We start from the raw sequence: 24,317 nt of genomic DNA on the forward strand, positions 1-24,317 counted from the left end.
AGGAGGGCTGTGGGCAGTTCAGAAACCAGCTGTCTTCTAGTGACAACATCGATGGGGAATCCAAACTAATATAAATGGCAGGCTTTCTATTCCTGAAAAGTTGCAATGTGTAAATGGAAGCCATCGTTCTAACGATAATAATGTCATTATTATTATTTATTTTTTCATCTTTAAAAACATACCTGCCTAACGATGATGTCACTGGTGGACGGGTTTCTGAGCAGCCCACAGCCCTCCTATGAGACACAGACTGGTTTCTGAACTGCCCACAGCCCTCCTATGAGACACATACTGGTTTCTGAACTGCCCACAGCCCTCCTATGAGACACAGACTGGTTTCTGAACTGCCCACAGCCCTCCTATGAGACACATACTGGTTTCTGAACTGCCCACAGCCCTCCTATGAGACACCGCCTCACAGTTTTGCTTTTTGTACAAACTTTTATTTCAAGTGCAAATAAATTGAGTTTGTCGTTTACTTTCCCCAATGTTGCCTCAAACCATCAGTCTGATCTTCACCTTGCCAGCAATGACATAAATTACATGTTGAGAGCATCCATGTGAATTATTTCTTTCAGACAGGATACTTTAAGTTTTATTTGTTAATTTATTGCAACACCATTACACTTTGTGGCTCTTCTCTAGTGATGCTCCAGAAATAAATGTGTGCAAACATGACAAACTTGACTCCAAAAATACAATAATTAAATAGCTTGATAAGAGACTTATCAATGAACATAAAACAGGATGAATCTGTGAAGGTGGCGGGTGATTGATGATTCACTGATGAGCTGATCACAGGAAACAATGTTGATCATTCTGTGCCAATGGCGAGATTCTCGTCATTTACTGATTTCCATTGATTCGGAAAGAAATCGCTGATAACGTCTAGCAGCTTTGCTAGGTAACACTCTGATCGGCTGTGGTCCGTCAATGAAATGATTCGCCCTTGTCCACTGGCATTATAACAGCAGTATTAACCCATTTAGACCTGAGGACGATTCTATAAATGTCTTCTAATTATTTTATTTTTGAAAGATTTTTCAAAAATAGCAGACCTACAAGCTCGTAGCGTGGCGAGCTTGTAGATCTGCTATTTTTTTATGGGTTAAAACTTTTTTTTCTTTCTCTGAATCCTTTCTCAGATTGAGGTGTTTGATCAAAACCGGGATGTTACTGCATGCATGGCGCATTACTAAATCGATATACTATCAACGATAACAAAACGTTCTTTAGTTTTTGGGTCTGTAAGGCTACATCCCATCAAATGGTGGTCCGTGGCTCAAATGCCAAATGGATAAATCGCCTTGATGGCCCGGGCGGCTGGCGTAGCCATCTGGGCACCTTGGCTGGTAGTCCAGTCTGGCAGTGTGCCGCGGGTTCGACTCCCGATCCCGACGGCCTTTACGGCATGATCCCATTTCCTGTTAGTCCACATTCCATCTATCCCTCAGACCAGTCTGAAGTGAGTGGTGCAACAGCGCCCCCCTGTTGATACTCTAAACATAGAAATAAAGGTGAAAGCCACAAATAAAATAAATCGCCTTGATATGATAGAATATAGACATATGACTTCCGTGGCTGCCCAAGTATTTCAGCCTGCCTGCCTGTGTGTGTGAGCGCACGCGCGTGTGTGTGTGTCGTTCCTGACTGCCAGTCGGACCAATAGTGTGTCAGAACTAAAGCTTGCACCCGCCCTTACAGTAATGAACACCAGTGGCCTGTGATGCAGGTGTCGCTAAGGGGAAGAAGGTGTGAGGTTGCGTGTTTTACCATGTGGGGCAATTTTTATTCACTAATAAAGTAATTATTCATTTATAAATTTGTTAAATGGGAAAAAGGGGCTTCGTCGTGACCTCTATAATATCATGGTCAATGCCTGTGTGAAAAGTGGGAGCGATTGGTACAGGCAGTGAGGAGCTACGACAGTGTTTCTGACATTCATTCAGACATCCTAATATAAATGTGCAACATCTCCGTCAGTCTGCGTGCGTGTGTGTGTGTACGGTTGGAATGCACGCAACTCACATTGGACACACACGTTCCACACCCCCACAGGGAGTGCAGTGGCCGGTATCGAGTCGGTCGGACCCACGGTTCTCCAGAACCACCACAAAAGGCTCTGGTCAGGCTCTGCCAGTGGGCCTAATCAGCCTAAGTCCCCTCACCTGTGCAATTCCCAGCCTCTGCCTCAGCCAATTGATTGCCATGGCAACCCCACACCTGCCAATTGATTACATAACCACTACACTTTTCACAGTCAGTTTGCACTCTTCGACTGGCAGATACAGAGATATCCATGTGGGACACAGACAGACAGTTAAAACGGGTGCTATGAAAAGTTGACGAGTATTATTAGGTTCCCAAGTTGCATCGTTCTCAAGTAGGCCGTTGGCCGACGGGCACGTACAGGTCTTGTTGATGATATGATATGATGATATGTTACGCTTTTATTTAAAAAAAACGTACAGACAAGTCATATTCCCTATATGTATGTAATGTATATTTAATTTAGAAATGTGGTACAGGGTTCATTTAAGGCAGGCGTTTAGAATCAAGCAATACTTGAATTGTATGGGTTTGGGTAACAATAGAGGCTTGATTCAGAAAATAAATCACCGTCACTGTCATATTATCCAAGGTGTAACTTCCTCACGAAGCCACAATACTAAATATTGTGATTTGTGAAACTGTGAATCTGGTGGCTGTTAGGCTGAATACTGGGACACAGTGGGTGAGCACACACACACACACACACACACACACACACACACACACTTCAATGTATGAGACCCGTTGGCAGTGGTGGAAAATAACGAAGTACAATTACTTCGTTACTGTACTTAAGTACAAGTTTGGAGAATTTGTACTTTTATTGACTACTTTTCTTTTGCTGTATTTTTACTTTTACTTCGTTACATTTACAAGGAAAAAATCGTACTTTTAATGCGCTATATTTAAAATCGGACACCTCGTTACTCGCTACAAATTAAATAATAAAATCTTATATTTGTCTTACTGGAGGAATGCGCAGTTGAGAATTGAACAGGGCTGCTCCACTCTCAGATAATAGGGGGGCGGAGTTGTGTTCTGCTGCCTGGCCTGCTTTGAAGACGGCAAGACGCACACACTGTGTTTTGTCACACGCATTCAACATGGATGACCGAGACACAGTCTTAGCAGAAGGATTTTTTATTTTTGTCCTTGCCTTATGCCTTACGCCCATGCCTTAATATTTAGCGGAAAACCAACCAATAAGTCCCTATCCGACACAAATTAACTAATCTTTCTCAGCCGTCACTGGAGCGCGCATCTAGCTACTGCATGATCATGCACGCTGACAGACAGCAGACACTGTCCCAACTCCTAAAACAAACACTGAGGGAACTTGTTGTTGTACACACATAATGTGCCACGAAAAATAGCTTCCAATAGCTTAGTTGGTTATTATCGCTTCGAGGAGGTACGACGTGTCCATAATATCGCCACGAACGGCCAACAAAAGACATCTCTCTTCCACAGTGAATGAAGCGCAGTGATGCCTAATTTATTCTTCGCCGTACAAAGTGTTCCGTGCTGAAAATAGCTGATATACAAGCTCACAACTCGTCGCGTCCAGACACGTTGTGAGCTTGTGGATCAGCCAACCCCAGCATGCGGAGATGCAGGCTCTGAGAACGTTCAGAAACTTTTGCCTTCACAATAAAAGCATGCAAAAGCCCATATAGAGAAGGAAAAATAATTCGGTGGCATTTCACATTGCAAAAGAGCACTTTTTGTAAAATGTAAAAAATATATAAAAATTAAAGCAAAAAAAGAACGAAAAAGAACTATAATAGTTCATTTTTCAAACGATGAACTTTAGTTCAAAATTTGGAATGATGAACTATGAACGGAACTAGTTCATTTTAAAAATCAACAACTGTGAACTGAACTATAGTTCCTAAAAACACCAACAACACGATGTATGCTGTTGGGGGTTCTGTATTTTCAGTATTTGTATGCTATTTAATTTTTTGGAATAAAGCCACTTTTGACAGGATGACAATTTTGGAAATTCATTTCTTTGTATTAATTTTGAAAATAATTTTGTATTTTGTACTTTGTACTTTTATACTTAAGTACATTTTACGCCGGGTAAATTTTTGTACTTAAGTACATTTAATTTGAGGTACTTTTATACTTTTACTTAAGTAACTTTCTTAATGGGCACTTTGTACTTTTACTTAAGTAATTTTCAAGTAGAGAATCAGTACTTCTACTTAAGTAAAATATTTGTGTACTTTTTCCACCACTGCCCGTTGGGTACTCAGGAAGGGGAAAGCTACTAGGGACAATAGAGCGTTGCAGTCCCGCCCCCTTCCATAACCGACGCCAGGCCCAGGATTTTTTTTCCGATAGACATTTTAAAAAGTACGGACAAAGCCAACTAGAGTCGTGACAACTCATGACAAACAAACAATATTTTGGACCAAACAAATAAAATTACAAAGAAGAAAAAACAACAAAAATTCAAATTATTTGTTTCCGCCCCGAAAATGTTGTCATGATTTGTCACGACAAGAGTTGGCTTTGTACGAGGCTTTAAAAAAAATACTTTTTGAAATGTCTATGAGGAAAATGAACGGGGATTCATTTCCTGGGCCCTGGTAGGGGGGGGCGGGACTGCAACGCTCTATACACAGCAGCCAATACCCTCTTTTACCATCAGGGCGACAGTACATGGCACCTTCTCTGCAGGCTATAGGGCCTCTAGATCGTTTGTTCCCATAAGTATAGGACTTAGGCAGGCCCCGTCTCAGTTCCGTGCATAAAGTGTGATGTGACGCCTCTTGGAACTATGACTGGTGTTTCCTTCTGCTGGCATTGTTTCTTTAATCGTCAATATACTGTGTGATCTTGTTTGTTTGTATATGTTTTATGTATATCCTGATGACTGCTTGGCACAAAACAAATTTCCGAAAGGACAAATAAGGATAAATAAATCCAACAGTGTTGATTTCACAACGGCTGAATCACACACACACACACACACACACACACACACACACACGACACACGTGTCGAGGACTCACCTGTAGATCATGCCAGGTGAGCCAGTCTGTCGGTTGGAGAGGCGGACCGGCGAGTCTTGGGATTCAGGATACATTGGAGGCAGGAGGGTGAGGGCGAGGCCAGCCTGCCTGTAGGGGGAGATCTCTCTATTCGCTGGGACGGCGCGGCAGGGTAGAGTCGGTCAACCGGACAACACGAGGCCTCTGGAGGAGGAGGGCGACACAAGAAAGACAACGAGCACGATCAGCATGGCATTCAACCCATTCTGACCCGAGACCAGATTCTAACGCACAGAAGAATGGTGGTTCTTTAACCCATTTTGACCCGAGATCAGATTCTAAAAATGTCTTCTAAATCCTGACAGTTTAAAAAAAATAATAGCAGACCTACAAGCTCGATCTGCTAAATCTGCTAAAGATCTGAAAATATGGTTGTTCCAGGAAACCCCCCAGAAGCAAATATTTGAGTTAAAAATGTTCGCTCTGAAAGAATATATATTCAAAGATGTGCACCACATTTTTGCAATTAAAAAAAAATACCAGACCTACAAGCTCAAGCTACGAGCTTGTAGATCTGCTATTTTTCAATAGGTAAAGTTAAAAAAAAAAACGTTGAAAACTTGAAAACAGAAAGAGCGAGAGGCCCACGCCCTTGTATGTTCTTAGTGCAGTGGTTTTCAACCTTTATCACATCAGGGTACATTATCTATTCGAGCATTCGAGCCACGGAACCACCATTTGATGAGGTTTAGCCTCTCAGACACAACATTTAGAATGTTTCGTCCACAATTCCATCCATGCTGTGTTGATGATGTGATACCATAGGAGGCAGGAGAGATAACAGGCCTAAAATAACAACTATTCTACATTATTTAAATTGTGTAGACTTCTTGTAAAGCAAGTAATGCAGATGTTTAACAATAATTTAACTCTCGAGAGCGTACAATTTTTCGCTCTCAAGAGTTAAAGATCTGTCCATTTGGTTACCAACTCTCCATCATTTAGCTGGGGACCACCTGGAACCCCTGCAAGGACCACCGGTGGTCCCCGGACCACTGGTTGAAAACCACTGTCTCAGTCAGTGTATAAGGCCGGCAAAAGGTAAAACTCCACATCCTGTCAAGTAACAAATCATATTGGCTGATTCACATAAACGGCCACAAGATGGCAGCCTCTCCTCACCATGAGGATGTGAGCTGATCGGTTCAGAGCAGTAAACATGGATTCAAGATGAAACAAAAGACTGAAAATGTTTGTATTGTCAGTCCTAAAAAAGAAAGCTCTATATTGTGTTAGCACTAGTGTTTGTTTCAGTAACAGGAGTCTCCATGTTTCTCCAGCTTTGTATAGAAACCGAAAATGAAACTGGGATAGCCTGTTGTATCCAATCAGGATAGAGAACGCAGTCAGGATACAGATTGAACAAGTGGAATGGTTAAGTGACGGCACAAAGACATGAACAGACACACATTGGAACTGGAACACTTAACCCATTCTGACCTGAGATCAGATTCATACGAGGTTTCCACTGGACACACACTGGTCTGATTAACCCATTCTGACCTGAGATCAGATTCTAAAAATGGAGGAATGTCAGTCGTTCTTCGATTTTTCAAAAATAGCAGACCAACAAGCTTGTAGCGCGCCACTCGGTGGCGCGCTATGAGCTTGTAGATCTGCTATTTTTCAATAGCTAAAGCATAACATGATGCTAACACCAGAATGGGTTCCCGTTCAGAATGGGTTAAGACCTCGATGAAATAGATCAAATTAATTGATTGATTGGCAGGGAATTGTCAAGGGGTGAGTTGGGAAGTCGGGATGGGCACAACGTTTATATTATTTATAATTGGGAAAGTGTTCCGCAAAGCATTCCCTGGTGGGGTCTGTGTATTCCTGGGACTCACATAAATACTCTATGTTTCGCTCTTGCAGTGTTGATTTTGTCGACTAAAACTAAGACTAAATAATACTGACAATTTAATCAACAAATACAAACTAGACTATCTTAGGAAGGGACTATAGTGGACAAGAGATCCATTATAAGTCATTTTACAATTGGTTGAATTCTGAAAATAGCAGATCTACAAGCTCACAATGCGTTGCGCTGTGAGCTTGTAGATCGGCTATTTTCAGCAATTGAAAACGCAGGCATTACAATGGCATTATTTTGGCCCACCAAAATGCATCTTAGTCGACCATAACAACTGTAGATTAAGGGCCCATTCATACTCCTATTTTACCGCTGTTTCGGCGCTGTAGTGCCGAAATGATTTCAGCTCGTCAGAAAATTTCAGTAGCACCGAAGAGCCGACTTTAGGATGGTACCCGCCCCCCCTGAACCTCAAATGACGTCAAATTGTAGGCTCTACAGCGCCGAACCGACTTTCATTCGGCTCTAAAATAGGAGTATGAATCGGCCCTTAGTCGACTAAAATGCTATGATATTTAGTCGACTACAACTACTAGACTAACACCAAGACATTCCGGGTGACAAAAATGTGGCTAAATGAAAACTATTCAAGAGACTGTGACTAAAGCTAAAATCAAAATATGCTGCCAAAAACAACAGTGCTCTCTTGGCTGAGCGGTGCAGGCACATGGGCTGGTAACCCAGCTGGTTAGAGTCCCGAGCCCCCCCCCCCCCAATTATCTCCCCCTTTCCTGTCCAATTGCTGTATCCTATCAATAAAGGCAAAAATGCCAAATAAACAAAAACCAAAATGTCTCTCTCTGACGCACACGCACACACACAGGGACATCTTTGCCATAGTTAGAGTTCCGTCATTTGTCCAGGCCAGCTTGTGTGGCTGGCTGACGCTTGCGCATGTGCGCACGCACGCACACATGCACACGCACACACGCACACACGCACACACACACACACACACACACACACACACACAGCATATTTGGAACATCCTGCGTCTTTCCATTTGCAAACTCAAACTGAAAAAAGAAAAAGCACTCGCACTTGCGCTCACTCACAATAGGCTACTTCACAATATCATCCTCATTGAACGCGCTATGCACGTGGACTGCACGCCATAGCGGATGATCCACTGCTTGGCATGACTTGCCTCTATGAATAATTCAGCATTCTGTGCCCAGCAAGCAGGGCACTGCCACGCAGAAGACTAAAAGCAGGGGAGTGCGTGTGTGTTTGTGTGTGTGTGGGGGATTTGTCCATCACTAGACTGAGCTGTGGACATTGGACAGTGCCCTTATGTCTCCATGTATGTAACTGTATTTTTATTTCTGTTTTGTCAAACGTGTGTATATCTGTGTTGCATACAAGGCCGCTGGGCCGCAAGACAAATTTCAGTGCAAACTGACAATAAAGTACTATATCATATCATATCATATCATATCATATCAAATCATATCATATCATATCATGCAGTAGGCATATGTGGGTCGCAGACAAACCTTTATGGGTCAAACATACCCGAGAAAATAATTGAAAGCAAAGTCAATGATGATTTCTTTCTGTGATTTCATGAAGAAATACAATACAAATCTAAGAAATCCCATAAATTAGAAAAGAAAACGAGTGAAAAGAGACAATCTACACACTCACAACAAGGCGCCTATACGGCCTTCATCAGGCTATCTTTATGGATAAAGATAAATGATCTGAATGTTTAATTGGAACCAAATGGACCCTTATGGGTCTGTAACTCTGAGAGTGTACAAATGGTACACTCTCAGAGTTAAATTAACATTGATTTTTACAATAAATAAATTAGGGTCCCAGAGATAGAAATGCCATTACATGGGGGAACCTCAGCCTAATTCAGAACAAACTGGAGGTCCTAGAAATTAAACCGGTTGAGAATCACTGCGGTTGCCGTAAAAGCCTTCTCTTATGGGGGGGGGGGGGGGGGTCCCTGGCGTATATTTTCTAATGGGGGTCCGCGGGGCTAATTAGTCAATTTGGGGGTCCTTGACGTGGAGAAGTTAACTAAATAAACCTTTTAACTGCATGTGAAGACAGTGTGAGGGAGGTTGTTCTGTCTCTCTCCTACACACCCCGTCGCCTGGAGGCGTGCCAAAAGCCTTGCTTTGTATTCACACTAAAATAATCAAAAAGATGATCTACCATCCATTTTTGTAGATCTACATTTTCAAAAAAAATGTGTGACGAAGCACATTTCTAATGTTTTTCTACTTTGTTTTCTTTATGCATGTTATTAATTACGAAATGTATTGTAATGTGTGATGCTGACTGTGTGAAACAGTTTCTCCTTTTCACTAAACGGGTAACGGGCCTCGGACAGTGTGAGTGACAGGTGACAGAGACTGATGTTGCCACCCACACAAGGTTACATAGGGAGGAAGTGACACACGGGGGACAGGGGGAAAAAATAGACTGAATGAGTGTGTAGGCCTACACGGAGGATGATGAGCGCCAGGTAGCAAGCGGATTCGTGTATGTTGGATCGTGCTATCTGCGGCCGTGATTAACCACAGAACTGTCGGGACCGTCGGGGAGTTAAGCTTCTGCTTGATTGCTGCCGCCGTCGGAGAGTCGGCGTTTGGATTGGGAGCCGGTCGAAGGTTTTCTGCCAGTGGAGTTGAACAACCTGTACCTGCAAGCCGGTGAGATCGAGCCGAGGGCTTTCTGTTGGATCTATTTATTTACTATTAGGGGTACCCCATTTGTTTTGTTCATTCATTTCGGAGCGAGGAGCTCTTTTCTTTGGAGAAGGATAAGGATTGATAAGGACTTTCGCGAGCGGGCCGCGTCATTTAAAGAAGAGGACGAGCGCGGACTTTATTTACTTATTTATTTAATTCTTAGTGCGGACGCGCGTCACTTGACTTTGGACGGGGATTGGATTGATTTGTTTGTATAAACAGTGTGGCGCAGGACGCGACAGCGAGCGTCGGGACTTGTTTGGGGCGGGGTGGGTTTAAAGAGATGTTTGGTTTGGTTTTCGGGTACACTGTCTGTTTGACAATTTGAGTTTACAGCTTCTCTATATAAATAAGTTTACTATATCCCTACGAATCCGTTGTTTATTTTCCTTAGTAATAATTTTGCCTTAAGATATAAGGGGGCGATTGTTACAAATGTTTGAAAAATTCAGAATTACTGTCAATACAATGACATCGTCACAATATCGATGGAGGTACTTGGCCAAAAAGAATATCGATAATTATTGATTTTGTCCATATCGCCAATAGGCTACGTCGTCGGAGCATTTCCGACATTACCCAGAATAGAAGTGGTGTCGGCGGTGATCTGGGAACGCATATTAGAGTTATGCCATTTAGGCTGACGTCGAAACGTCGAAAAAATTCTATATCCTAAATCAGTGGTGCTCAATATTTCATGTCAAGGACCCCAAAAATTATATGTAATTGGCCGCCGACCCCCATCTGAAAATAATATTGTTCCAGGAACCCCCCCCCCCCCCCCCCCAGAAGCAAAGATTTGAGTTAAAAACGTAAGATATATATATTCAAAATTTGCACCACATTTTTCAAATTTAGCAGACCTACAAGCTCGTAGATCTGCTAAATTATAACAATGTTTAAAACACCAAAAGGGGTTCCCGCCCAAAATGGGTCATGTATGGGTCGCAGTGATGATTTGATCGACTAATACCATGACGAAGAAGAATGTCCGTTGGGCAATATACCGCAATATACCGTTTACCGCAATATTTGAAGTATATAAATAATACTGAATACCGTCATAATACTAATATCGTAATTTTACCGTCATGTAAATATGGACGTTTTAATAAACGTCTACATTACTGTATATGTGTGTATGTGTATATGTGTGTCTGTGTGATGAATTTACGAGTACTTTATTTTAATCGATAATAAATACAAATAAGCGCCAAAATACATGAAACACTAAAACATTCCAGGTGACTAAAACTAAATGAAAACTATTAAAAAAAGACTATGATTATGACTTTAATTAAACTAAACTACGGCCTAGGCCGTACGTGGCTCAGCGGTCCAGGCACCTTGGCTGGCAATCCAGTCTGGCAGTGTGCCGCGGGTTCGACTCCCGACAGCCACAAAAAAAAAAAAACATTACAAAAAAGTCAACACTGGCGACGACACAAAGGCCAGCTGCCGCTCGTAATGGTACATGGGCCATAATGACATCGTGAAGGTGACTTTCTCCTGGCATCAATCACCCACCCCGGCAGGGTGAATATGGTGTCCCTTGTTCTCCTCAAGGGCTCATTTAACGCCTGCCTGCCTGCCTGCCCTCAATGTCTGCCTTCAATCACGTCGCTACGGAATAGCTATGTGTTCCCCGGGTCGCTCCCGTGGCTACGAGGCGACGGAGATGATGATGACACGACCCCGAAGGGATGAGAATGGGGGGCTGACTGGGGGGGCCGTTGGGGTCGTAGATCTAAATTGTGACATCAGGCAGACGGACGGCAGAATCCTCCCGGGACAGGAGGAGCTCATCATCGGTCTCTGATCTTGATCTCCGTCAGAGGACACGGGAGGGCTTTTTTCAAGGTGGGATTTTATGGCCTCAATAGAGCGCCGCAGTCGGGGGAGGGACGAAAAACAAAACGAAAAACAAAACAAATAGTGTTGTCTCCTGACTTTCTTTTCTTCTTTCTAATGATTTGATCGGCCCAAAACATTGTGTTCATTGTCATGATTTGTCACGATCCGAGTTGGCTTTGTCCGCGGCGTAACCGTCTTTAAATAAATGAAATAAGAAGTGCCGATGGGAGAATGCATTGGGGTTTCATTTCCTGGGCCACTCGTTTTTCTGAAAGGGGGAGGGACTGCTGCGCTCTATACTATAAGACTGCAGCGATGAATCAATTAATCGTAATCAAATTGATTATTCAATTAGCTGCCAACTACAGTAATTTTGGTCATCGTAATCGAATCGGCAACTAATGGCTGGAGCTTTTTTTGCAATTATTTGTGGATGTTTTTCCAGTGTTAAATGTAACTAAGTTACAATATATCTTATATATATATATCTCCGTACAATATGCTGATACTTGCACATGCACAGTAGCGACTGCAAAGCAAAATATCACACATTTACTGTAACACATGGTTATGAATGAATTACCGGTATTCATCTTTAATGTTTTGTTAGTTAAAAGAACATAAAATCAAATTTTAAAGGTGATAGCTAAATGGGTAATCCGACCATAATCCGACTAATCGATAAAACATTTAAATCGATTATGAAAACAATCGCTATAGTTGCAGGCCTTACAAACCGCTGCTTCTGTTTCGCTGGACTGGAGACATAATGCTGCGCGAGACGAGAGAGGCGCCAACGCCAGGTTTAAGTGAACCACTTTTAGCCACTGGCAAGAGTACATGGATGATACCGAGTTGCATTTCCTCTGCAGTTCAAATGACGCAAGTCTTCAACTGTTTTAGAGAGACACACGAGAGGAAGAACACAGTGCAGCGAGCGCCACATGCACACCAACGGCTCAGAAGAGGCAGAACACAGTGCAGCGAGCGCCACATGCACCCCAACGGCTCACAAGAGGCAGAACACAGTGCAGCGAGCGCTACATGCACACCAACGGCTCACAAGAGGAAGAACGCAGTGCAGCGAGCGCCACATGCACACCAACCAACGGCTCACAAGAGGCAGAACGCAGTGCAGCGAGCGCCACATGCACACCAACCAACGGCTCACAAGAGGCAGAACACAGTGCAGCGAGCGCCACATGCACACCAACGGCTCACAAGAGGCAGAACACAGTGCAGCGAGCGCCACATGCACACCAAAGGCTCACAAGAGGAAGAACACAGTGCAGCGAGCGCCACATGCACCCCAACGGCTCACAAGAGGCAGAACACAGTGCAGCGAGCGCCACATGCACACCAATGGCTCAAAAAACAGCCCAGTAGTGGAAAGCAGGGGTTCCCAAACTTTTTTGGCCCAGGTACCCCTTGGGGGGGGGGGGGGGGGGGAGATATTTTTCCAGGTACCCCCTCATCCTCCCAACACCGATGAGCAAATTTGCAACCATACATTTAGATGCCATTGGAACTATTTGTATTAAAACAAATGGAACTCACACAACACATTTTCGTGTAATGAAGATGCTATCTTAGAATATATGTAGACCTATTTGACAGTGCGGAAACATAAAATCGCCTTCCTTGATGCATCAATTATCAGCTGGTCACAGTCATAGACTCAGCCTCTGTAACTGTAAGTGATGCATGGAGTCATTTCTATCCAAAAGCCCTTGAATAATGGAATAGGATTAAGGATTACTGTGATTATTATTATCACATATCACACATACCATAATTCACAGGCAAAACAAAAAAATAATCTGAATTATTTTGCGGACCCCCTGGCTATTTGTCGCGGACTCCCAGGGGTCCGCAGACCGCACTTTGGGAACCACTGGTGTAAATTAACTAAGTGCATTTACTTAAGTACTCTACTTGAGTCCTTAAGTACTGTACTTTAGTAGTATTTCCGCGTTTAGTTACGAGTTAGTTACTTTAGATGTATTACAAAACATGCATCAACCACTCCAGCCATACACATTTCGGCCATTTGAAAATAGACGATCTACAAGCTCACAACGCGTCGTGACGCGACACATTGTGAGCTTGTAGATCGGCTATTTTCAAAAGATTTTAGTTATCCATTTAAAAGGTTTAAATGAGACATTGTCATAATGACTACTTTTGGTATACTGAAAGTACATTTCGATGCCAATACTTTGGTACTTTTACCCAAGTACAAGACTATTTTGAGCACATTTTCCCACCACTGAAAACAGCTGCGTGTATAGATCATTCCGAGAACTGCTATACCGTGAAGACACGCGACGTCTGGCCTCTTAGCGCGTACGTATAGAGCCGATTACTCCATGCTTTGTGTGTCACGCGCAATGTATATACAATCTGTCGTGTCCAAAAATAGCATATCTACAAGCTCACAACAACTCTTCGTATATATATATATATATATATATATATATATATATATATATATATATACACACACACACACACACATACACTTGGCACGTTGTGGTGGCGCTTGTAAATATGCCGTTCCATTTGCCGGCACGTTGACTTCATCGCACGGCAACGTATTATGTTGACTAAATGGAAACTAAATGAAAACTAAGCTATGGTGACTGAAACGACGTGTAATTAACAATTTCATCGACAAATAAAAACTAGACTATAAAATGTTAGGAAGGGACCCAGTGGACAGGAGATCCCAAGGAAAAGACACAAGTTATTTTTTACACTTGTTCACATGCTCAAAATAGCAGATCTGCAAGCAAGTGTAGTATCAGCATCAAGGCCCGCCGAAATACATTAAACACGGAAACATTCCAGGTGACTAAAACTATTCAAAAAGACTATGATTATGACTATAATTAAACTGAAATCAAAATGTGGGTTTCCGTCAGTCTGACAGAGATGACGCCTGCGGTGCTGCTGAAGATGTTGCTACTGCTGAGTGATGACTGCAGCATTGCGGCACACACACACACACACGCGCACACACACACACACACACACACACACAACTTGGGGGAGAGTGAGAGAGCTCAGATCTACTGCTCTAATGGGTCAAGCGGGTGCACTTTGCAGATTAAAACTGCAGGCAGGAGAATTAAGTAACGGGGTGGAAGAGGAGGGTGGAGGGAGGAAAAGGAACAGCGAGCAGTGAAAGAAACGGAGTGGAGGAGGACAATGTTATCCCGTTAAAGCCTTCGGGGGCCACAGCCGCCAGACAATTGAATTTTGATCCAAAGAACTGCAGGTCACACACAGCAGAGGACGAGTAGTAGTAGAGTAGTGGACTACTAGGGTCTGGAAACTTATTTATTGATATTATGTCAATATCGTGATAGGAGACCAGATATTTGTGGCAGGTGAAACCTAGCTTATGATCGCTGCTGGTGGCTTTAGAGACTCTGACCCCCCCATACTCTGGTACAACATATTATCAGATGGGGGTCGGCGGCCAATTACATGTTATTCTTTGGGCGTCCTCGACATGAAAATGTTTGAGAACAATTACAATTACATGTTATCTTTGGGGGTCCTCGACATGAAAATGTTTGAGAACCACTGACATAGAAAAACATGGGTTTCATGGGAAACATTCCCATGTTTCATGGGAAACATGGGAATCAACCTCAAGTCTAAATGGGTTAAGCAATTAAGCATATGCCAAAGTAACTATGGAGTATGGACTGGGCGGCTCTGATGTGTATAAGGTAGGGATGCACCGAAAATTCGGCCACCGAAAATATTCGGCCGAAAATGGCTAAAAATGTATTTTCGGCCTATTCGGTTTCGGCTCAAATAAGCCGAAAAATATCACCGAATAGTAGTAGTGGTCCTAAAGTTGTGAATCGAACTAAACTGAGAGGAAAACACAGATGTACAAGCCCAACGCGCTGTGCATTGCGACGGGTAGATAGCTTGTAGATCTGCTACTTTCAGCGCAGGAAGGGCGCATGCTTATGACGCTCTTTAACTATGCATCATTCAGCAGCCCCCAGCCAGCGACAGTCGCAAGTTTCTCGCAACACAACACACGAGCAGCAGTCACGGAACGCACAGGCAGATCCGACACAACTGTGCTTTCATCCACGATTCCATAGCCTTCTAAATCTTATTTCCCATCCACGGGCACAAGCAACGTGATATTAGCAGCTTCCACCCGATCTGTGGTGGTGTTCTGTTGACGAGGAAAGCTAGTAGCTAGCATGGGAGCTAACGTTAGTTTAACACTATGTACTTTACATCCGTTCTCCAACCCTCGTCCCCTCACACTCGCTGCTGCGTTTACACGGACAGACACAAAGACGAATGGGAATATCATTTGGAGCTTTAACAATGAATGATAGACTGTATCGTTGTCCACAGCAGGCAGACCTGTCAAAACTTCCCAAAACACTTCCCAAAACTCAGAGACATGCCACCACCTATAAATTCAAAGCCACCTCTGGAATATTGCTATCTCATTCCACTTTAATTTATTTTATTCCATAGTCTTAGTTTTTCTCTAATAAAGTTGTTTTTATTTGTTTTCTCATGTTCTCTTTGAAAAGTGTCTTTAAGTACTCAGAGAAGCTTAATATAAATAATATTATTATCACTATTATTATTATTACTACTTGTTTTTATTGCCTATGCTTATGCAGAAAAAAAAGCTCACTGCTCAGGTCAAATAGGCCTATTGATATGCGATTAAAATGTGATTAATTGAGATTAATTAATCACAAAGCCTCCAATTATTTAGATGTTTTTTAATGGACCCATAAGTGTTTATTATTTAAGTTAGGTTTTGCCATAATCATGTCTTTTGCCATAATCAGGTAGCTTTACAACAAAGATGTATTCGGCTATTCGGTATTCGGTTTTCGGCCAACTGTTTCCTATATTCGGTATTCGGTTTCGGCCAAGAATTTCCCTTTCGGTGCATCCCTAGTATAAGGTCACTGAACCGACAGGCTAGCTAGCTGTCGCTATAGAATGCAGATACATCAGTGTCTGCTGTCATGACACAGCTTCCCCCCTTCACACCGCTGCCCCACACAGCATCACTTACATCACCGTGTCATCGCCTGGCATGACTAATCTTTGACACGTCATGTTCAAAGTGAAACTTTCACTTACTGATTCATACTAGAGCCCCAGGCCCATATACATATATCGGCCAGACCAATACAGAACACAGAAATCAGCCATTATTGGAACTCGGTATTGGCAATTACAGCAATCGCAGATCATGTCCCGGCAACCTAGCATAGATCTCCGTTTTTCAGTGTTTTGTGTGGAAAATGTCAAAGGTCTTCCAAAGTATAGCAGATCTGAAGCCAATCTTGTAATTAGTCGTACCAAGGCGTCCCCGTGACGAAAATAGACAACCTAAAAGCTGAACTTTGAAGATCAGCTAAATTCCCACATTTTGACACCATCCATCCAGCATGTCCCCCTGGAACATGTTGTTCAGGACCGGTGCGTGTTGCTCAACATACAACATATTTTCAGATGGGGGTCAGTGGCCAGTTCCATATATTTCTGGGGGTCCTTGACATGAAAATGTTTGAGAACCACCGACATAGAAACATAGGGTTTTCAGAAAACTTCATTTAGAAGATTCTTTTAAAATTATTAAAAAGAAAAAATCACGGATACTGAGAAATAACAAGCCAACCCATTTTCAAATTCAGTGGGCTAAGATGTTTATGTTTATTTATTTGATATGGACATAACAATCACATTGCTCATTGCACAATTGTACAACTTGTAGATGCATCGTTTACAGTGTGTTAGCACGAGTGCTAGTTTTCACCACTTGTCCATAGGAGACTTTTCTGAAAATACAAAGTAAAAAAAACAAACACCCAATCTAAAAATAAGAAGTACATTCAATAAAAAGTACAGATGGCCCGATCATAAGCCCATATACCCAGACATGGCCCTTAGGTAATCATATTATAGAGATGGACGATATCGCATTAGAAGCAAACGGAGGAAGTATCAAAAATGAAAGCCGAGATGGAATTGGAGATGTGCAATTATCCTATGATAGCACTGGGGGTGCAAAAGATGACATCACCTGGTGTGTGTGCGGTCTCCCCTAAGAGCACGAGCACATGCATGCACGCACACACACACGCACTATTAGTGCTGCGCGATTCTTGCTCAAATGTGAACCTCGCCTTTTCTCCACAATAATTGAGATCACGATTCTCACACCATTTCCGTGAAAATATTAATTAAATAAGACATGAACAAAAACACATACTGTATAGAGTACCTCTGTGTATTATCTACCAAGCAAAAATGCTACATTGAGTCCCAAAAGGTTTCTCCACACACACACACAATACTGTCCATCCATAACTCAGTCCACCCACACCCAGACGGCATTTCCGAGGGAGCGTTATAGTCTGACATGCAGGAAACGCTCCAGCACGCGCTGCTCCCGTGCGTGCGGTTATGGTTAGGTTATGGTTTGAGGTAAAGTTGGTTATGGTAAGTTGGTTATGGTTAGGTTAGGGGTTGAGGTAAAGTTGGTTATGGTAAGTTGGTTATGGTTAGGTTAGGGTTTGAGGTAAAGTTGGTTATGGCAAGTTGGTTATGGTTAGGTTAGGGGTTGAGGTAAAGTTGGTTATGGTAAGTTGGTTATGGTATGACTATAGTCTGAACTAAGTACTGCACCCCACACAGACTCTTATTTTAGAGCCGACTAATCTGATATGGACGTAAAATGAAGCCTGTCAGTCCTTGAATTGTAAATCGCCATCTTTCTAGATCCGTTTGGGCCCAGCTGAGCCATTGGCTGGCCCAGACAACGAGGCGGGACTTCCCCCCTTCTTCTTCGTTGTTTTTTATTTTGACTCGAGTGGGTGGGGGATCCCGTTCATAGACTGTAACGGTAGCCACGCCCCTCAGAACATACGCGACTTTATGGTCATTATTTTAATAAATGGGACCATAATTTTCCAAAAAGAATATTATGACATTAGAAATGAGACTTTAAACTAGTGACTGGAAGCAGAAAGTATTCATGACCATGTTTATTAAGGTAATCCACACTTTTCCTGGGCTGTGTGTGCTCCAGTTCCTGTCGATTTGATCCAATGAAAGCCAATGAAACTGGTCAGATGACCAATGATATCCAATGAAATCAACAGGAACTGGAGCACACACAGCCCAGGAAAAGTGTGGATACAGTCTAGGTGAAGTTGGGCCCAAATACATGGATCTCTATGGAGCTATGGGGTTTTTTGAGCCCAATGACAGCGCCACAACAGGCCATTATATGAATTTTCAGGAAATCCTGATTTCCTTAGTGGCTTCACAAAATATCTGTCTGACTGCCCCCCTGGCGCTAACGCGACTGAACACTGTGCTCATAACAAAAGCCCCCACCTTTCTGAATAACCTGGAAAGGAAACAAGGAGTGTAGAGTTAGAGCGGACGGGTGGCATTCCTTAGGTGTGCTTATGCTGCCACCTAGCGGCAGCAATAAAGTTAAAGTACCGTAATTTCCGGACTATAAGCCGCACCTTTTTACCCATGATTTGAACCCTGCGGCTTATACAACGGTGCGGCTTATGGATTTTTACAGCTAACGCAGAGCCATCTAAGGCTCTGAGCTAACGTAACGGCCACTAGAGGGCCTTCTAAATCCATCTATGGCCGGTCCATGCTTGCAAACTTGCTTTGCAGCTGCCGTTCTGATTGGCCAAAATTCACAACAGCTGTTGTCAAAGTTACAAGTCTACACTGCCTCACGGATGGACGCCTTTTGAGCTTGTAGATCTGCTATTTTCGTTGTGCGCAGCTAGACCTTTCTATGGAGCAGCATAGCATTAGCATGTTACAGTACGTTACTTTGGAATGGAGACTAGTTATATAGGCACAGAAGAGAGGCCAGCGCTGGTTGAAAAACGATTGGATGTTATTCATTCAATTCATACAAGCCTAAATGTTCACATCAAGTTACAGCCACAGTTCCTTTGGTCTTTATAATGGCTAGGTTATTTAATATTACATGCTAGGCTTGCTAGCTAGTAGGCTACAGTGATCACTTCACTCCGTTGCGCCATTGACTGTCACCAAACTGTGGATAAGATTGGGCAGAGTGAGGAGGGACTGTGTCTTGAATGCTGCCACTGCAGCCCACAGAGTGGCGGTGACGGCAAAATCCACGGCTTGTATATGATAATGAAAACAATCAGCCAGGATGAATGGATGTAGGTAGGTTGGAGAAGTAGTCGATCTCTATACTCTTTAAAATTAAGAAATAATAACATGACACAGAGACGGTCACTGCTTAATTAAATTAATTTAGGACCTTCCTTCTAGCAGTTAATTTTGTTTTATTAAACACATTTCTCTTGATTTAGCCCATTTTTTGTAATGGCATCATCATGCTATTATGCCCGTGGATATGCAGAGTGAACTTAACAATGATAAATTAATATGATAATACCTTTTATATAATCAGTATAATAGTGGGGCGAGATGGAAAAGGGGCGACCGTGCGGAAACCTTTACATAATGGTAATTAAACATTAAAACACCTGCGGCTTATAGTCCGGTGCGGCTTGTATACGGGATTTCCCCTAAATGTGGCTGGTGCGGCTTATATTCAGGTGCGCCTTATAGTCCGGAAATTACGGTACCAAAAGTAAAAGTACTTGTGCAGAATGACTCATTTCACAATGTATACAAATATTTTGAAAATAGCAGATACATATTTTCAAATGTGTATATAATAATAATAATTGTACTGGAGTAAAAGTACAATATTTGAGATGTAGGTCTACTGTAGAGGAGCAGAAGTAAAAGTACTGGACATTGGAAATACTCAACAAATAATAATAATAATATCTGGGACTAAAGCCCCGTTCACATTGAAGAAGCAGAAGCTAGCTTTAGCTTCTGCTTCCCATGTTATCTCTATGCAGAACAGCTTCTGCGTTTAAAAGCTGGAAGAATAGCTTTTTTTTGTTTTTGCGTTTTTTTTTTCTCACCGAACCTCAACTTTAAAGCAGCTTTTAAAAGCTGGAGCTTTAAAAATCTGCGTGTAGCCAATCAGAGCACAGCGTGGTTTGAGGAGGCGGAGTTGAGCTCATTTTACAAAACGAAAAAGCTTTGGAAAAGCTGTCCGACCCAATTGTCCGCATTAAAAAATAAACTTTTTAAATATGGGCTGTATATGAAATATGAATGGATATTTGGCAAGACCATAGCATATTTAGTGATAGAAATTAAAGTTTATATGAGAAACAAGTTGTCGAAGCGGTGAAAACAGGTTGTGTTCCATGTTCCGTCGCGAGTGTCACGTTTCTGGGGACAAGTGATCGTGCATTCACCCCTCCCTCCGGTTCTCATCGAAGCTATGGATGGACTACTGAACTGAACTCTCCAGAACGCTATCCGTCGCTGACGCTGATTGTGGACTAAACAGTGCACACACACACGGTTGATAAATTAGCAGATATAGATAGATAGACAAACAACTAAACAATATAGTTGTGTCGGAGTTTTCCCCAAAACAGCAGCCCGCTCTCAGCGCGTTTCTGTGCCGGTCCTCGTGTGTGCTCGGAGACGATTTGCGGGACGTTTCATCGCACTAAAATTAATTGCCCTTGTCGCGGGACCTCGCCCTGAGCACAGGGGGTTGATCACTGGTTTACGCTCCTCGACACCCAGTCTCAACTTAGGGGGTCCTCCGCGGGCCGGGCCACAGGGTCCAGAAGTCGGTCCACTTTCGCTCGAGGGGAAAGCTCGAGGTTTCTCCTCGACGACGGGGTCTGGCCGCAGGTCACCCGAGGCACTATCACCGTGGTACAGTGGCGCTGTACCACATACTCCTGTAGTAATGTACTACAGGAGTGGGGCCTTGATCATACCTTTAAAAAATAATTAATAGCCTTTATATCAGTTGTATGTACCCCCTCTATTTATGCAATATGTTGCCCATGTTTTGTGATTGGTTTGCTGCGTTCTGAATCGATAAACCAATCGCATATAAGATTTATTTGAGGGAATCATTTCAATTGGTCTATTGCGTTCATGTAGGCCTATCGATGAACCTCATACCAAAAGTTGAAAGATAGTAGATACTAGCCTATATTTATAGATAGAACACGTGTGTGTGTGTGTGTGTGTGTGTGTGTGTGTGTGTGTGTGTGTGTGTGTGTGTGAGAGAGATATTGAGCACCGTGGAGGAGCCGACACGGGGCTCACTTGCGAGCCAGTTCTCTCTCAGTGCCCCTGCAGTAATTACCCCCTCCCGGTTCCCACCGAGGTGAACAACTGAACCCCGTAGCTGTCTCTGACCGTGGACTAAACACACACACGGTTTATAAATGAGCATATATATATATATAGTCTATAGACAAAGAACTAAAGTCCAGAGTCCCCAGCGCGTCGTATGCACCGCGTGTGTGTGTGTGTGTGTGTGCGCGAGAGAGATCAATAATTAATAGCCTTTATTATAAAGGCTATTAATTATTGATCTCTCTATGCACATGCATATCATACAACTGATATAAAGTTTATATCAGTTGTATGATATGCATGTGCACAGGTCCGTTGCACTGGACTCCGTTCCGGTGATAATATCACCGTGATATTGATTATTAATTAAGTAATTAAAGTATGCATAGCCTACTACTAGTTGGCACAATGTTTCACATCATCTGCTAATTAAAAGCAAACTTTAAATGTGCTGATGCTGTACTGTAGTGTAAACGGTGAGGGTCCGTGGGGGTGGTGGAGGAGCGGTCTGACTCTACTGCCACATATAGCCAGCCGAGGTCAGTGACAGACAGACAGCGCCGAGATGGGGGCTCCCTTCCACGGGAGACTTGGGACTGAATGTCCGGAAATCGCACGTAAACATAAGCTGTTTTAATTGCTTTTACGACGTGCTGGATATATACAATTGTATTTCTACGGTATGCTCTTTCTAAATCAACATTAACATTACATACAGAGCCGCCATTTAAAAAAATGCCCGGAGGGTTTCGCTCGTGGCCTGGGGGAGACGAGAGCGGAGTGGGGGGGGAGACATGAGCAGAAGACGGGGAGGATTGAGATCCCGTCCGTTCGGTTATTTACAAACAAGTTTACCAAGATTATATTATTTATTCATCGATACATAGGTTATGATGTAACTAAATATATAATGATGTCTCCTCTACAGTCGCTATTTTACATTTTAGACTTTCAAATGCGCATCTGCTCAAACTGCCCGTCTCTCGTCTCAAAGCCAGACAGCCAGTCCAGGCAGCTTGAGTGACAGGTACCTTGTACACGCCCACTTTCTCAAAAAAAAGCTGCGTTTTCCAGAGTTTTGCTTTTGCTTTTTAAAGCAGCTTCTTCAATGTGAACGGGGCTTTACAGTATATAGAGCTTTTCTTGATACCCAAAAATGCTTTACATGTGTGGGGGCCGGGGGGAACATACGAAAAAGCTATAGGGAATGCTATTCTGAACAGGTGGGATGGAAGGTACTACATAACTAAGGTACAAATACCTAAAAACTGTACTTGGGTAAAGTACTTAACTAAATGCACTTAGTTAATTTAGTTTACACCAGAGGTTCCCAAACATTGGTACAGTACTAGTACAGTACTAGTACAGTACTAGTACCACTGGTACAGTACCAGTACCACTGGTGGTACTTCAGTATAAAACGGTTGGGAACCAATGCTTTACCGTTTACACCACTGCAAACAGCAGCACAGCACAGGCTACACTCAAAACACAACAAGAGGAGAGGAGAGGAGAGGAGAGGACAGGAGAGGAGAGGAGAGGAGCATCATTTCTCTGGGAGGTTGCTGTGCTGATGCACCAATAATAACATCCATGAAACGGGTCGCCCAGACATTCTACGCCGGTTAAAGTCACTGTTGGTTTGAGCCGTTCTGGAGCCATGGAATAGATTCCTGTAGGATTCAGTCTGGGGTGGACTGGAGCCATGGAATAGATTCCTATACGACCCAGTCTGGGCGGACCGGAGCCACTGCGGCAGATAGAAGTGCTTTGATTTGTGCGCTCCGTTCCGTTGCTTGCTTTTCTACTGTTAAAAAAAAAAAGTGCAGTTCAATAATTCACAAGCTTTTCAAATGCCTTATCCTGATGTCGTCTTACCAGCCTGTGTAGCCTCACTCCCTCTGCAGCCCCACTCCCCACAGCAGTAAAGGAATGCTCCCCCCGCCCCCCACCCCCTCTCCTGCTTGCTGACAGACGCCGTTGCGTCCTAATGAAATCTGGCGCAAATGGAGCAAGTGGCTGGCGTGTCTTTGAGCAGACACTTTATTTACGTCCTCAGGTCAATCCGCCAGCAAAAAACACAAACACAAACACACGTCAGTGAGATGGGTGTGTATACAGTGTGTGTATGTGCGTGCGTGAGAGACGGGAACTGCCCATAAATCCGAAGTCCCGTTAGTCCGAACATGCACTGCTCCTGTGCTTGCGGTTAGGTTTGCTCCCGTGCTTGCGGTTAGGTTTGCTCCCGTGCTTGCGGTTAGGTTTAGGTTAGGGTTAGAGATAGGGATAGTAATGAGTATGACCAATGGGAGGTCGGACAAACGGGAGGTCGGACCAATGGCATGTTACCGTGAGAGACGCAGAGAGAGAGGGGGGTAATTTCTAGAAGAACTTGAAAACATGAAGGTGAAGAGGAAAATAACTTTGAATTTGTTTATGCAGTTATTTCTGTCAATAGCTGACAAGCATGCTCCAGTTAGAAAACATACTGTT

General features: G+C 43.1%; 1 protein-coding gene across 3 annotated transcripts in view; it reads right to left on the reverse strand.

The window, feature by feature from the left end:
- kcnab2a (potassium voltage-gated channel subfamily A regulatory beta subunit 2a) overlaps nucleotides 1–24,317 on the reverse strand; it is a 181,440-nt gene that overhangs the window by 120,626 nt on the left and 36,497 nt on the right. For all 3 annotated transcript variants that reach the window (XM_080783160.1, XM_080783158.1, XM_080783159.1), the window contains exon 2: nucleotides 5,076–5,258. In XM_080783160.1, the coding sequence (XP_080639286.1) occupies nucleotides 5,076–5,149 (74 nt within the window). In that variant the 5' untranslated portion in view covers nucleotides 5,150–5,258. The remainder of the gene's footprint in view (nucleotides 1–5,075; nucleotides 5,259–24,317) is intronic.

The sequence above is a fragment of the Protomyctophum bolini genome, assembly GCF_963924005.1.
Source record: "Protomyctophum bolini genome assembly, chromosome: 2".
Taxonomy (NCBI): Eukaryota; Metazoa; Chordata; class Actinopteri; order Myctophiformes; family Myctophidae; genus Protomyctophum; species Protomyctophum bolini.